At 39.6% G+C, this 14,034-nt stretch overlaps 1 protein-coding gene across 6 annotated transcripts in view; it reads left to right on the plus strand.

The window, feature by feature from the left end:
• Window positions 1-13,732, plus strand: part of nutf2 (nuclear transport factor 2) — a 45,811-nt gene extending 32,079 nt beyond the window's left edge. For all 6 annotated transcript variants that reach the window (XM_072547459.1, XM_072547454.1, XM_072547455.1 and 3 more), the window contains one exon: window positions 13,227-13,732. Coding sequence is in view for 5 of the 6 variants with exons in the window: in XM_072547454.1 (XP_072403555.1) it covers window positions 13,227-13,340 (114 nt within the window). In the remaining variant the exon portion in view is untranslated. The remainder of the gene's footprint in view (window positions 1-13,226) is intronic.
• Window positions 13,733-14,034: the final 302 nt, after the last annotated feature.

A 14,034-nucleotide genomic window follows, 5' to 3' on the forward strand; every position in this document is an offset into this window, starting at 1 on the left:
AGCTGCTGACTAGCTGAAACTGCTGATCAATCAAACTGTGGATGTTTAGACTTTGAGGATGTTTGGACCAAAGAGGCTGTTTCTGTGCTGTATATCTTTGACTTTGACTATGTGGGTAGCCTAAGGGGAAGTATTGGGAAATGTGGGACAGTTTCTTCAAGCAGAAAAACTGAGTTTTGAGACTTTTTGCTCAGCAGATCCAGTCTGGCTCCTATTTTAGGAACAGTGCTGATAATTCTGAAATTTGGGAAATTGCAGTGCAAATGAAGGGCTGAGATTGTTGGGATTGCGGTTGCCACTCTTTGCTGGCATCTTACAATAAAGAAAAATTAGAACTGAGCGTGAAACATTTTTTTAGAAGTCTTTTGAAATTGGGCTAGCCAACACTTGAGAGAGAGAGAGAGAGGATGCCTGACATAGAAAAATATTGCTTTATTTCTTAAGTCTCACCTGTAATATATCGAATATTGAACCCCCACCATGTCTGCGTCAACCATATTGCCACTTTAAACTGATCCCACCTGCCTGCATGTGGTCCATATTCCTTTATTCCCTGCCTGTTCGTGAGTTTGTTTAAAAGCCTCTTAAAATATTACTATGGTATCTGCTTGTACCAGCTCCCTTGTCAGCACATTCCATGCCTCTGTAATTAGACCCTTGGATAGAAATATACTGACAGATGATTTGTGATTTCCTGCAGTGACACAAGTTCTATTCTTGTATCAAGTGGGTTGAGCACTGGTACTTCGGAGGAATTGAATTTTATTGATCATCAGATCCTATTTTCTGTTGAATATATTCTTACTCTTTCTTTGTGGGAGATGTTAGATAACATGCATCTGGGCAGTGTTGTTCTCCTGGTGTCTTTGTCAATATTTTCCATCCATCCAAATGATTTCTAATGAAACCTACTGTTTGTGGGACCTTCCTACGGTGGTTTTCCTGTATTTCAAAGCCTCATTTGCTACGAGGCTTGGCCTTTTTTAAACCTTAGGGGTGCCCTTTCGGGGTTTGGTTGTGGGAAAACCTTGTTTTGACCTACTTTGAAACTCAGCGCATCACACCCCTTCTGAGGTAGAGTCATCAAAAATTTTTAATAGATGGAAATGTCATATTCAAAAATCAGACAGGTCAGCATAATCCTATTGAAATGTGGAGCAGGCTCGAGGGGCTGAATAGTCTAATTCTCCTAAAGATATGTTCTTTGTCCAGTGACCGGAATGCCAGATACTTAACGAAATGAATGTTTTCAGGGGAACTTCAGTCTGTGCGCACTCAGCAGTGAAAGAAAGCACTGGAAGGGCCTTCGATAGCTTTGCTCAAACATTAGATTTTGACATTCAATCCTTGGAAAAAATTGTCTAAGATTGCTCAAAAAACTTAAAACATAAAACTGGCCCCCGTATGAAAGGTGTCAGAGAGAAAATGTCATGGGAGGAAATCACACGCCATAACTGGTCCAAAACTCAAAATGTCATCCTCTGCAGCAATCGGTCACATTTGCAGAGTGTCTTCTAGGTGGATATTGGTCTCAGCAGTCGCTTCCATACCCATTCAACCCAGTCAAAACCCCCAGGTAATGAAGTTGGTCATCTATCTTGCACCCAAGAAGAACAACCAAGAAATCAATCAATACTTGGGCATGATTGTCCACATAGCTCAGGTCTGTTTTGTTAAATTTTTGTTTGAATATTATTCTGGTCATAGAATTGCTTGAACAACCTTTGATAGGAATTACTTAACATTTATTAAGTGAATTAGTTCAGTATTTTCGTTTGAGCTAACTGGTCACAAACTGGATCAATGATGGTGCGATCACTGCTTGATCTGATAATTATATGTTCAAGCATGTTACTGTGGGTTATTCCTTTGAAAGAAGGGGAATTGGTTCAACGCACCTGCCGATCAGTTAACTGAGGAATGTTTTACAAAGGACACAAATGGCTCAAGAAGAAATTATTTATAAACAAAATTTGCAAAGTGTAGTTTTGCACTGCTGTATGACCAGATATAATTAGTGATTGCAGTTTGTCAAATTATCAATTTGTCAGTCAATTTCATTGATGTGTTATGTTATTTTACTCTTGAGAGTCTTATGCACTTGATGCAACTGCAAACACCAACTTCTGTGAACAAGCAACCAAATTTATTAACAGTACAGTGCCAACTTTGGAGCAACCCTGAACATTCTTCACCATGGTTGCAACTCATATCCAGGGGTGTGTCTCTGAACAAAGGAAACAGTCTTTCCTTTATACAAAACTCTTCACATTACAATTAGTTAGTAGCCCACAAGACCACCCTCAGCCATCCCCTCATAGTCACATGCCACTAAAGATATAATGTAGTGACCACCCCACCTCCAGAAACAATGTAATGCAAATCATCCCTTAATGATTAATCTGTTGCAAATTGGAGTAGTCAAGTTCCAACTGTAATGTTCTTCTTGATTTCTGGATGAAAATAAATCATCCCTGAATGGCAAAGAAATGGCCATATAAACCTCCCACATTCTACCTAGAAGACAAAGACACACCATCTTATCCCCAGGCATTCAATTTCTTGCAGGTCAGTAGAGCACATTAACTATTTAATGTCTCATTCCCTCTTTTATCATTCCAAGATAACCACCGGGTGAGAGAGGCACACCAATTTATTCATAAGACTCTTACTGCCAGTACTTAAGCAAGTTATTGAAACACAACATATAGTAGGCTATTATACAAAATGTGGAGGAATGGGATTGTGGGAGACATAGCAGTTTGGATCAGTAATTGGCTTGCTGAAAGAAAACAGAGGGTTGTAGTTGATGGAACATATTCATCTTGGTGTCCAGTTACTAGCGGCATACTGCAAGGGTTGGTGTTGGGTCCACTGCTGTTCGTCATTTTTATAAATGACCTGGATGAGGGCTTAGAAGGGTGGGTTAGTAAATTTGTGGATGACACTAAGGTCGGTGGAGTTGTGGATAGTGATGAAGGATGTAGTAGGTTGCAGAGAGACATAGATAGGATGCAGAGCTGGGCTGAGAGGTGGCAAATGGAGTTTAATGTGGACACAAGTGAGGTGATACACTTTGGACAGAGGAATCGGAATGCAAAGTACTGGGCTATTGGTAGGGTTTTTGGGAGTGCAGATGAGCAGAGAGATCTGTGTCCATGTATACAGATCCCTGAAAGTAGCCATCCAGATTGAGAGTTGTTAAGAAGGCATACAGTGTTTTAGCCTTTATTAATAGAGGGATTGAGTTCCGGAACCAGGAGGCTATGCTGCAGCCGTACAAAGCTCTGGTACGGCCATGCTTGGAGTATTGTGTACAGTTCTGGTCACCGCATTATAAGGAGGATGTGGAAGCTTTGGAAAGGGTGCAGAGGAGATTTACTAGGATGTTGCCTGGTATGGAAGGAATGTCTTACGAGAAAAGATGTGCAGGTCAGGTGAATTGGCCATGCTAAATTGCCCGTAGTGTTAGGTAAGGGGTAGATGTAGGGGTATGGGTGGGTTGCGCTTCAGCGGGGCGGTGTGGACTTGTTGGGCCGAAGGGCCTGTTTCCACACTGTAAGTAATCTAATCTAATCTAATCTAAAATCTAATCTAATCTAATCTAAAAACGTAATCTAATCTAATCTAAAAAAAGGCTGAGGGCCTTGAGGCTGTTCTCGTTAGAGAGAAGGAGGTTGAGAGGTGACTTAATAGAGACATACAAGATAATCAGAGGGTTAGATAGGGTGGACAGGGAGAGCCTTTTTCCAAGTATGGGGACAGCAAACACAAGGGGACACAACTTTAAAGTGAGGGGCGATAGGTATAAGAGATGTCAGAGGTAGTTTCTTTACTCAGAAGTAAGGGAATGGAATGCTTTGCCTGCAACGGTAGTAGATTCGTCAAGTTTAAGTGCATTTAAGTAGTCATTGGACAGGCATATGGATGTACATGGAATAGTGTAGGTGGGATGGGCTTCAGATTAGTATGACGGCGGCGCAACGAGGGCAGAAGGGCCTGTACTGCGCTGTAATGTTCTATATGTTCTATAAAAATCACTAGCCCATGCAGTGGATAGGATCCTCCCACATGGAAAAAAATAGTTCACCAGTAAAGTTCTTAAATCCACAGTCCTTAGTGACCACTCCACCCCCTTCAAGTCAAGTGGAAACAAGCCAGTTATCCAAAATCTTGTTCAGTTATCTAAAATCTTAAGTCCAACCTGAAAATAAAATTCAGTTTGTCCTTGTACACCACTCCAGGGAGAAATCTGAATTCTTGGATAAGGGCAGTTAAATACTTAACACTGACGAGAGTTCCATGCGGAGATGCTTCAGATGGAGGATACCAATGCGTATGAGTGCAGTGCAGTTGCAGCATAGGTGAATGTGATATTCTTTACTGCTTCTGCTCTGCTGTCAAATGTAACAAAGCCAACTGGCAATTTTAATGTTTGCTTGATCAGTGAACCATCGTGTACCTTAAATGATCGAAAAAGAAGGAAAAGCTCATGTGTTTAGTGTCCATAGGAAGGCCACTGACAAGTGTACTGACTTCCTCGTCACCATTGTTAGCTGTTTCACTTTTTGTGCTCACGACTGATGAGCTGATTGAATCCGTTGGATCCAGGTTATGGAGGGGTGGGCGGTGGTCCGAAGGTGTGTTTTACCTGTGAATGGGAATCTAGAGAGATGTTGTTAGCTGCTGAAAGTATCTCTGCATCTCCCCTCTCATTCCGTCCTTGCCAAGGTGGGTATCAGTGTGAAGATAGTCACACATTTGACTACAGTAAATTGTCTCTGCCTTTTTCAACATTCTCAGTAGTCTTGAAGTCTATTACTGTCTTCACTATTTATGATATTATCAAATTTTATATAATCCATAAATTTTTAAATTATACTGCTTAAACAATTCAGTCATCTATTAAAAAAAATCAATGGTCCTAAAATTAAACCCTTGGAAGACTCCAGTTATTCAAAAATTATTTTCCTTTAACAAGTTGGTACTTGGCTAATGTGAAAGCTGTCATGAAAAGAATTTCAAAAATCTGCAACAGCAAGAATCCAAAATAATGTTTCCTGTGTTCTAACCATTGAAGATTCAGTTTCAGTTCAGATTTAAATCTCGAATATTTACAGGAAGCAAATGCAGAATATATTAAAATATGTTCTCCAAGTGAAACTTCCCAAATAAAACAGTCGGAATTATAGTGGCAACTTTGATAGAGATCAACTTTCTTTGAATTTGCAATGTGAAGGGGGCCAATGAAGTCTTTACAATAATTGACAACTTGAACAGCTCAGCCTTCAGTTCTAATATTCTCAAACCATAAAACATCAAAATTAAAATGCACTCTTTGTGAACATAATGCATTAAAAACACAGCAAAGATACTTTAATAATACTCTTGTGGCTAAGACATTGCAACTGACACAATTGTTGTTTGAAACTGGCATTGTAGAATTTCAAACAAATCAGGGGCTTGAGCTCCTCAATCAATTTGTTTTAAGGTTGCAAGTTTGATAATTTTAAAAAATGACCTAATATCATTTCAATGTAAAAACAAAAACTTCCTGAATACATAGCTCACAAAACTCATTGAATTAAGATCCTGATTCAAATAAGGCAAAACAGTTATTTAAAAAGATTTTCTGAACCAGTATTTTAACAAAACAACATTTTAAATAGCATGGCACAATTTACATTGAAACTGCTGTTTCTGACCCAAGTATTAGTACAACCTTTAATTTCAGTGTTTCTCTTTTTTTCACATCCTCTCGATGAAATGACTCTTATAAAAAGAGTTCTCGCATCTGACCACATGGCGCCGTAGTCCATGCCGCCCGCCCCCCCCCCCCCCCCCCCCCGAAGAAAGACTCCGAGTCGAGTACACGTTCCAGAAACTGAGATTTCCACAACAAAAACTGAGCTTCGAGAAGAATTAGGATGCATAGAATGGGGTAGCAAAATGCAGGGGATGCAGACAATGGAAATGTGGACCTGGTTTAAGGAACAGATATTGCGTGTTCTTGATAGGTATGTCCCTGTCAAGCAGGGAGGAAGCAATATGGTAAGGGAACCATGGTTCATGACAGAAATTGCATCTCTTGTTAAGGAGGAGGCTTATGTGTTGATGAGGTGATGGAGAGTTACAGACCAGTTAGGAAGGATTTAAAGAGAGTTAAGAGCAAAGAGAGGACATGAGCGGCCTTTAGCAAATAGAATAAAGGAGAATCCTAAAGTTTTCTATAGGTATGTGTGGAATAAAAGGATGATTAGGAATAGGGCCAGTCAAAGACAGAAGTGGAAAGTTGAGTGTGGACCCTGTAGAGATTGAAGTTGCTAAATGAACATCTCATTGGTTTTCACTTAAGAAAAGGAGAATATTGTAGCAGAGAAGAATGTGATAAGAGATATTAGACTAGACAGGATCGAGGTTAGTTACAAACAGGTATTCATCAATTCTAGAAGGAATGAAAGTAGACAAGTCCCCTGTGCCGGATGGGATTTATCCGAGGATTTTTGGGGAAGCTAGGGAGGAGATAGCAGAGCCTTTGGCTTTGATATTCGAGTTGTCATTGTCTACAGGTTTAGTACCAGAGGACTGGAGGATTGCAGATGTGCCCTTTTTCAAGAAGGGTAGTAGAAATGACCCAGGTAATTATAGACCAGTGTATACTTCTGTTGTAGGAAAGGTTTTGGAAAGGATAAGAGATAAGATTTATAATCATGTCGCAAGCAACAGTTTGATTTCAGATAGTCAACATGGTTTCGTCAAGGGCAGGTCGTGTCTCACAAACCCCATTGAATTTTTTGAGAAGGTGACCAAGCATATAGATGAGAGTAGGGCAGTTGACATGTTATACATGGACTTCAGTGAAACCTTTTGATAAGGTTCCACATAGTAGGCTGTTGGAGAAAATGCAGAGGCATGGAATTGAGGGTGATTTAGCAGTTTGGATTAGAAACTGGCTTTCTGAAAGAAGTCAGCGAGTGGTGGTTGATGGAAAATATTCAGCCTGGAGTCTGGTTACCAGTGGTGTGCCACAAGGATCTGTTTTGGGACCACTGCTGTTTGTCATTTTTATAAATGATTTAGATGCAGGCATAGGTGGATGGATTAGTAAATTTGCAGCCGACACTAAAGTTGGTGGAGTAGTGTACGGTGTGGAAGAATGTTACAGGTTGCAGGCGGTCTTGGATAAACTGCAGAATTGGGCTGAGAGGTGGTAAATGGAGTTCAATGCAGCTAAACGTAAGGTGATGCACTTTGGGAAGAATAACGGGAAGGCACAGTACTGGGTCAATGGAAAGATTTTTTGGTAGTGTGGATGTGCAGAGGGATCTTGGAGTCCATGTACATAGATCCCTGAAAGTTGCCATCCAGGTGGATAGTGCCGTTACAAAGGCATACGGTGTGTTAGATCTCATTTCGTAGAGGCATTGAGTTCCGCAGTTGCAATATCATGTTGCAACTATACAAAACGCTAGTGCGGCCACGCTTGGAATATTGTGTACAGTTCTGGTCCCCATATTTCGGGAAGGATGTGAAAGCATTGGAAAAGGTGCAGAGGATGTTGTCTGATCTGGAGGAAAGGTCTTATGAGGAAAGGCTGAGAGACTTGGGTTTGTTCTCATTGGAAAGAAGGCTAAGAGGGGATTTGATAGAGGCATACAAGATGATCAGAGAGTTAGATAGGGTAGACAGTGAAAGTCTTTTTCCTAGGATGATGTCGTCAGCTTGTACGAGGGGGCATAACTACAAATTGAGGGGTGATAGATTTCAAACAGATGTCAGAGGCAGGTTGTTGATGCAGAGAGTGGTAAGGGCGTTGAATGTCCTACCTGCTAATGTAGTTAACTCAGCCACATTAGGGAGATTTAAACAATCCTTAGATAAGCACATGGATGATTTTGGGATAGTGTATGGGGATGAGTTGAGAATAGTTCACAGGTCAGCACAACATCGAGGACCGAAAGGCCTGTTCTGTGCTGTATTGTTCTATGTTATAAAGCTTCCATAGCAGTCGATGCACAAGCAGACTGGCTCCACTTTCTCCCCCTTTCCCAGTGACGTCATGTTGTCCTTAAAGTACTTCAAAGGGGAAGTATGGGGTATAAAGATAACTTTAAACAGTACCAAATTTTGTTTAGATGTTTTTCTTTGAAGTTCCTGATTTCTAGCTTTTTTTAATGCTGCAGAGCCCCAAACCTCACCACTAGAGGACGTTAACCCACTTTTTACCCAGGGGACTTTAAACTCCGAATTCCCAGTAACTTATGATTCTGAAAGCAAGCTCATTGGCGTGCAAGTGCATAAATTACCTCAGATTCCATCACCAGAGTCCATGGGGATGAGGGGTCGACTGAGTGGTAGGTTAAGGCAAAATATCGAGGTAAATCTTACCTCGTGGGCTCATCGTCTCTCACAACCAGCACACTCAGTCACTTATCTGGTACACCTGGAAGCCCTGTGCATGTTGGAATCCTACTGCTGCCACCAAATATTTAGTTCTTTGACTCTTGAAATTCTTACACACTTGATGCAACTGCAACACACCAACTTCTGCTAACAAGCAACCAAATTTATTAAGCACAACCAGTACAGAACAAGTTTTCTGGAGGAGTCTTTAACACACACCTTGCAGAGTTTATGGTGTCGTTGCAAAAGCTCTCACCGAACAAAGGATAGTGTTTCCTTTATACAAAACTCTTTACATCACAGTCGATTAGTACTGCGCACAAGATAACCCTCAGCCATCCCCTGATTATTGCATGCCCCTCAAGATGCAATGCTGTGACCACCCCATCTCCAGAAACACTAATGCAAATGATTCCTTAATGGTCAAATCTGTTGCAAATTTTTTGTTTTTTGTAACTATAGGGGTTCCATCTGTAATGTTCTTATTGATTTCTGGATGAAAATGTCAATCATTCCTGAATGGCAAGGAAATGGCCAGTAAGCCTCCCACATAAGACAAAGACACACCGCCTTACCCCTGGGGCATTCAATTTCTTGCAGGTCAGCATAACAAATTAACTCTTTAACAGATAATTAAAGATTGGACCATGGTGAGATAAGTTTTTATACCCTTATTAAGCCATTTTTAGGTAACTAAAACAACTGAAACATCGTGGGACACCTAGCAAATTTACTTTGTGAAAAATCACTTGTGAATTTTTATTTCTGGTTCTGATGTAATTGTTGAACTGATTAACACAGCACTTCAAAGGGTATAGCGTGCACAATACTGAAGGGAACAACATGTTGCTAAATTTCTATGATCTAATGTATTTTCACATTGTGGTAAACCAGTACATAGGTCTGGCTGCTGTTTCGTGCTAGAATTTTATTGGATCCATCTGAAGCAGACCAAAGATTATTAACCCAAGTGAAGCTTTGCTCGAGTGCAATGTTGGTAAAGTGTTTTGAGGCATCCTCAATACCAAGTCTAAAGGAGAATTAAGTGAGTTGTTTGCAGATTGAGTCTGTTAAACAACTAATCAACAATAGATTATAGGCCTTGAAGCTGTAGTGCCTTTCACCTAATTGAGAAAATATAGAAACATATCAAAAATCTCAGCATAGAAATTGAATTAACTTGACGTAACTTTAAAATGAGACATAGTGTTGCTTTTGGGCATAAAATTTTAAGAATTAGCACTTGGATTTTGATACTACTTGAAAGTGCTTATGGAATAGAAGGAAACTATTTGGCCCACTGAGCCGTGTGGTTCTCAGTGCAGCATTCTGGTCAGATTAATTCTCTTGCAGTGGGCCTGCAAGTTTAATGTCCTCGTGCTTGTTGAATTTCTTTTTGAAATTGTTTATCACCAGCATTACAGATTGCTGCAGAAATAAGGGAAGATTAATAATGTCTGATTAGCCAAGAAAAGCTTTTCACTGTTTAAAAAGGACTGAAGCATTTTTTCTTTTTAGAGAGATATTTTATAATTAATTTTAAAATGCGAAATGATGCAATCATTGTCCATTGCAATCACAACTTGGTAGAGAAGTTTCTTAAGCATTGCAGCATCAACATGGGCCATCATTATAGGACTCTCTTTCCTAACAGCGCAGTGGGTGTTCTTGTATCCAAGGATTTCAGCAGTTCAAGAAGGCACTGCACTGATATAATCTTGGGGGCATTTGGGAATGGACAATTGCTGGCCCAACCAGTGATGCCCACATCCCATGAACAAATAAGAAGTGCAGTTATTGTTAAAACAATTATTCCTTATCTAATATCATTTTAGGAAATACTCAGAATTTTTAGATTAACAAATATTCTCCCTTTTTTTTAATTTGATAATTTGCCCTGATCAAATTGAACAGGTTCTTTCTTTTGAGTTTTTAATTAAATTCATTCCAACTGAAAGTTCTTGCAAAATGGAATAACATTAACTTTAAGGAACATGTGCTGCCAAATTGCATCCTGTGATTCAAGATAGAGCAGCAGAGCTGGTGTGTGCTGGCATTTCAGATGGTTATCTAACTGTGAAGACCCTAGGGTGATCGTATGGCTGTACTGTTGTTGCAAAAGCTTTGGCCTTTAGAGTTGGTTTCTGAGAGGGATGGGAGTTGGGAAGAGGTGTTATAAGAAAAGGGTGTGGGTTGGGGGTTAGGAGCAATGTTCCCTGTAATTGTGTCACTGTTTGTGTGTAGGTGAGATTGGTTTCAATGTATCTTGAGCCACCCAAAAATATTGAGAACTTGGCGGAAGGAAAGGGCTTATGCCCGAAACGTTGATTCTCCTGCTCCTTGGATGCTGCCTGACTTGCGCTTTTCCAGCAACACCTTTTTCAGCTCTGATCTCCAGCATCTGCAGTCTCACTTTCTCCAGAAACATAGAAGTGTATAAAATAAGTATGCACTGTACTTTTAAAACCATATGATGTCTGTTTGATGTGTTGTTAAATTTATTGTCACGTGTACGAAGGCACAGTGAAAAGCTTTGTCTTGCGAGCAATACAGGCAGATCAGAGTTAAGTAGCATAGCTAAGGAAATAGGTAAACAGTGGCAAAGACACAGGTACAGGTGAACGTTAAGAGTTTGAGAGTCCATTCAGTAGGGTTGAAACTAGCTAGTGCATGTGTTTAGGCTTCTGTACCTTCTCCCTGATGGTACAGGTTGTAGAAAAACATTGCCAGAGTGGGATGGATCTTTGAAAATGCTGGTGGCCTTTCCTCGACAGTGGGCCTGGTAGATGGATTCTACAGATTGGAGGTTGGCCTTTGTGATTGTCTGTGCTGAGTTCACCACTGTGGTCAATAATACACAAACTTTTAATTATACATTAACTGTTACTATTTGACTTTATTCTGTTTTTATTGATGTTGAGGGTGATATTGATTTTCAATTCATAATACTTTTGTTTGTAGAATGTGGCAATCATTGTTGCCCATATTGAATTGATCTCAAAGTGATGAGATAAAATGGATTCCCATTGGAAATCCTTGCTAAGCATTGTTACAGTCCTTTGCTTTGCTTTGCTTTGCATGTGTATAATTTGGCAAGATGTGGTCTATTAGACTTCATCCTGTATTAAATGTACTAACTGCATTGAGTGCAGAATTCTAATTTCAGTGTAATGCATATTGCAGAAAACTGATATTTCTACCCAGTTGAAGTCCAATAATTCCACCTTTTTGAAGTGTCTGAAAACATTTGCGTTCACAACAAAGGCACAAAAGGTTTTCAGACTTTGACTTATTGGCTAATTTTTCTTTGGCATCTCCTTGTCTTTGGTCACTCTCATCTCTTTTGTTTAAGCCTCATATAAGAGCACACTCCTATTAAATCACCTTTTCTAATCAGAAATTTGTAAAGTTTCAACATGCCTTCCCTATTTTTATGCTTAATGTATCTATTTATGGAGCCCAACATCTGACCTCCTTCGTGAGCCATGCTCTCATGATCTGTCGTCTTTGAAAGATCCATGGATGTGCATCCAAAAGGTCTATGTTCCAAAACACACTTTAAAATCATGCCTTTAACTATATATTTCCTCTTTGTCTAATCTGACAAATTGCATCACCTAAACAGGTACTTCTCTGGATTAAATTGTATTGACTATTTGACCATTGTTAACCTGTTGCAGTCAATTTGTATCACCCTCACTATTTGCCACACCTTCAGGTGAGATAACATTGAAAAACTTTTGAAAATTGATTTTATTCCAAAATCTATGTATCAAATGCATATGTGTAGATGCACTTCATTTAAAAAAAGACCATCCTTCAGTCTGCTGCTTTCTTGAAGTCCATAGATAACCTCTAGTGCATTTGCTTCATTACCCTTGTTAACTTTATTTTTTAAAAATCAGATGTCAAGTACAAGCTGCCATTCTCAAATCCATGCTAACTCTCCTTGATTGGCGTGAACCCCTCCAAGTGCTTCTACGTGTCCGAGTTTCTAAGACCATGATTACCAATAATGTTAAACTGATCAGCCTATATGGATGTCCTTATCACTTTTTTAATAAGAGTATTGCATTTGCCAAATCTCTGGCGTGTAGAAACTTTGAACGCAGGAGTAGGCCATTTGATCTTTCAGCCTACTCTGGTATTTAATAGAATCCAAGTCTATAGAGGATTGGCACATTATGGGAAGCCTTTATTCTGTCTCTAACCCCCAGTGCCTTCAGCAATCTTGGATGCAAGCTCTCCAGGCTAAGTAACTTATCCTGTATAAGCATAGCCAGCCTTTTGAATACGTCTGAGCTATAACTTTTCACCACATCCATTATCATCTCCAATCCTGCAGATATTTTGTCAGCATCTTCTTTGTAAGAAATACTCATTGTCTTGGTGGTCCTGGGATACCAATTATTTAAAGTGTGAAGTTGCTAAAACAAAGTCTGCAGTCTGCAATTCTGGTGCAATCCATCTGAGGGTTCTTTAATTTGTGTTCTGGTGGTTATGATTATCACATGCCTAATGTCTGCCAGCAGTGCAGGGTGGGGTATTGATATAGTAAGGTGGCTTTTCAGGAGTCCAGGCTGTTTTTCTCACTGACATTGTCCGAAGTGACTCCATTGTGCTCACATTAAGGCTGATGACCTTGCAAACATTCAGTATGAAAATATTTTGAATTTTAAGTGGGTAGCAAAAGCCTTACCAGGCTAACTGGAAAAACCAGTTTTTCACCAACAATCCTAGCTGTTCACAATGCAAATGGAAATACAAAAGAATAAAGAAAACATTCACTTTTCAGAACCTAAACCTATTTTGTTTCTTTTCAGGCTGATGAAGACCCAGTCATGGGATTTCACCAGATATTTCTACTGAAAAATATCAACGATTCTTGGATCTGCACCAATGATGTCTTCAGGCTAGCACTGCATAACTATGGCTGAGACTTCTGCCTCAAGCACATCCCTACATCCACTCTTTTAATCTGCTATTAATCACAATAACTAGATTCCAAATATCATACACAAGTGTGTACGCAAAGTAAAATCTGCAACCTGTGTAGTATTGAATCAGTTTGCTTGAATTTAGCTATTTGTGCATGATGTTTGGAATGATGTTACTTTAGCTGACATGGGCAAGACAGTACTCCAGTGTGTGTTGTACCAGCATGCCTTAGAAGATAAGTCATCCTACACTTTTTTTTCTGATGTGTACTGGTAAGTTGCTATAGCAATCCAAAGAATTGAAATAAATAAGAGCAACTGACTGTCTAACTTTTTGATCTGTTCATAACTTTTGTTGACTCATGATACAATAAACCATGTACTTTTCTTAAGATGGAAATTGTTTCATTTGGTTTCCTGGCAGGTTTAAAGGTGTTTATTTTATGAAGAATGCATCTGACCATCTAAACCAGTTGAAGGATAAGATTGCTGTTGAGACTTTGTGCTGGTGCAAAGATTTAGTCACTTGTCTTATCGAAGGACAGTCATAAGTCAACTTGGACATAGCTATTTGGGCTCTGTCTTCCATATGATCTGACTTTGTTTCAGTTTCATGGAAGAATATGTTCTGTCTCCTGCTTAATAAGTTGAGACTGTTTAAAAAAAATGACTGTTTCATAGCTATGATATACAG

The sequence above is a fragment of the Chiloscyllium punctatum genome, chromosome 26 (genome assembly GCF_047496795.1).
Source record: "Chiloscyllium punctatum isolate Juve2018m chromosome 26, sChiPun1.3, whole genome shotgun sequence".
In the NCBI taxonomy this organism is placed as follows: Eukaryota; Metazoa; Chordata; class Chondrichthyes; order Orectolobiformes; family Hemiscylliidae; genus Chiloscyllium; species Chiloscyllium punctatum.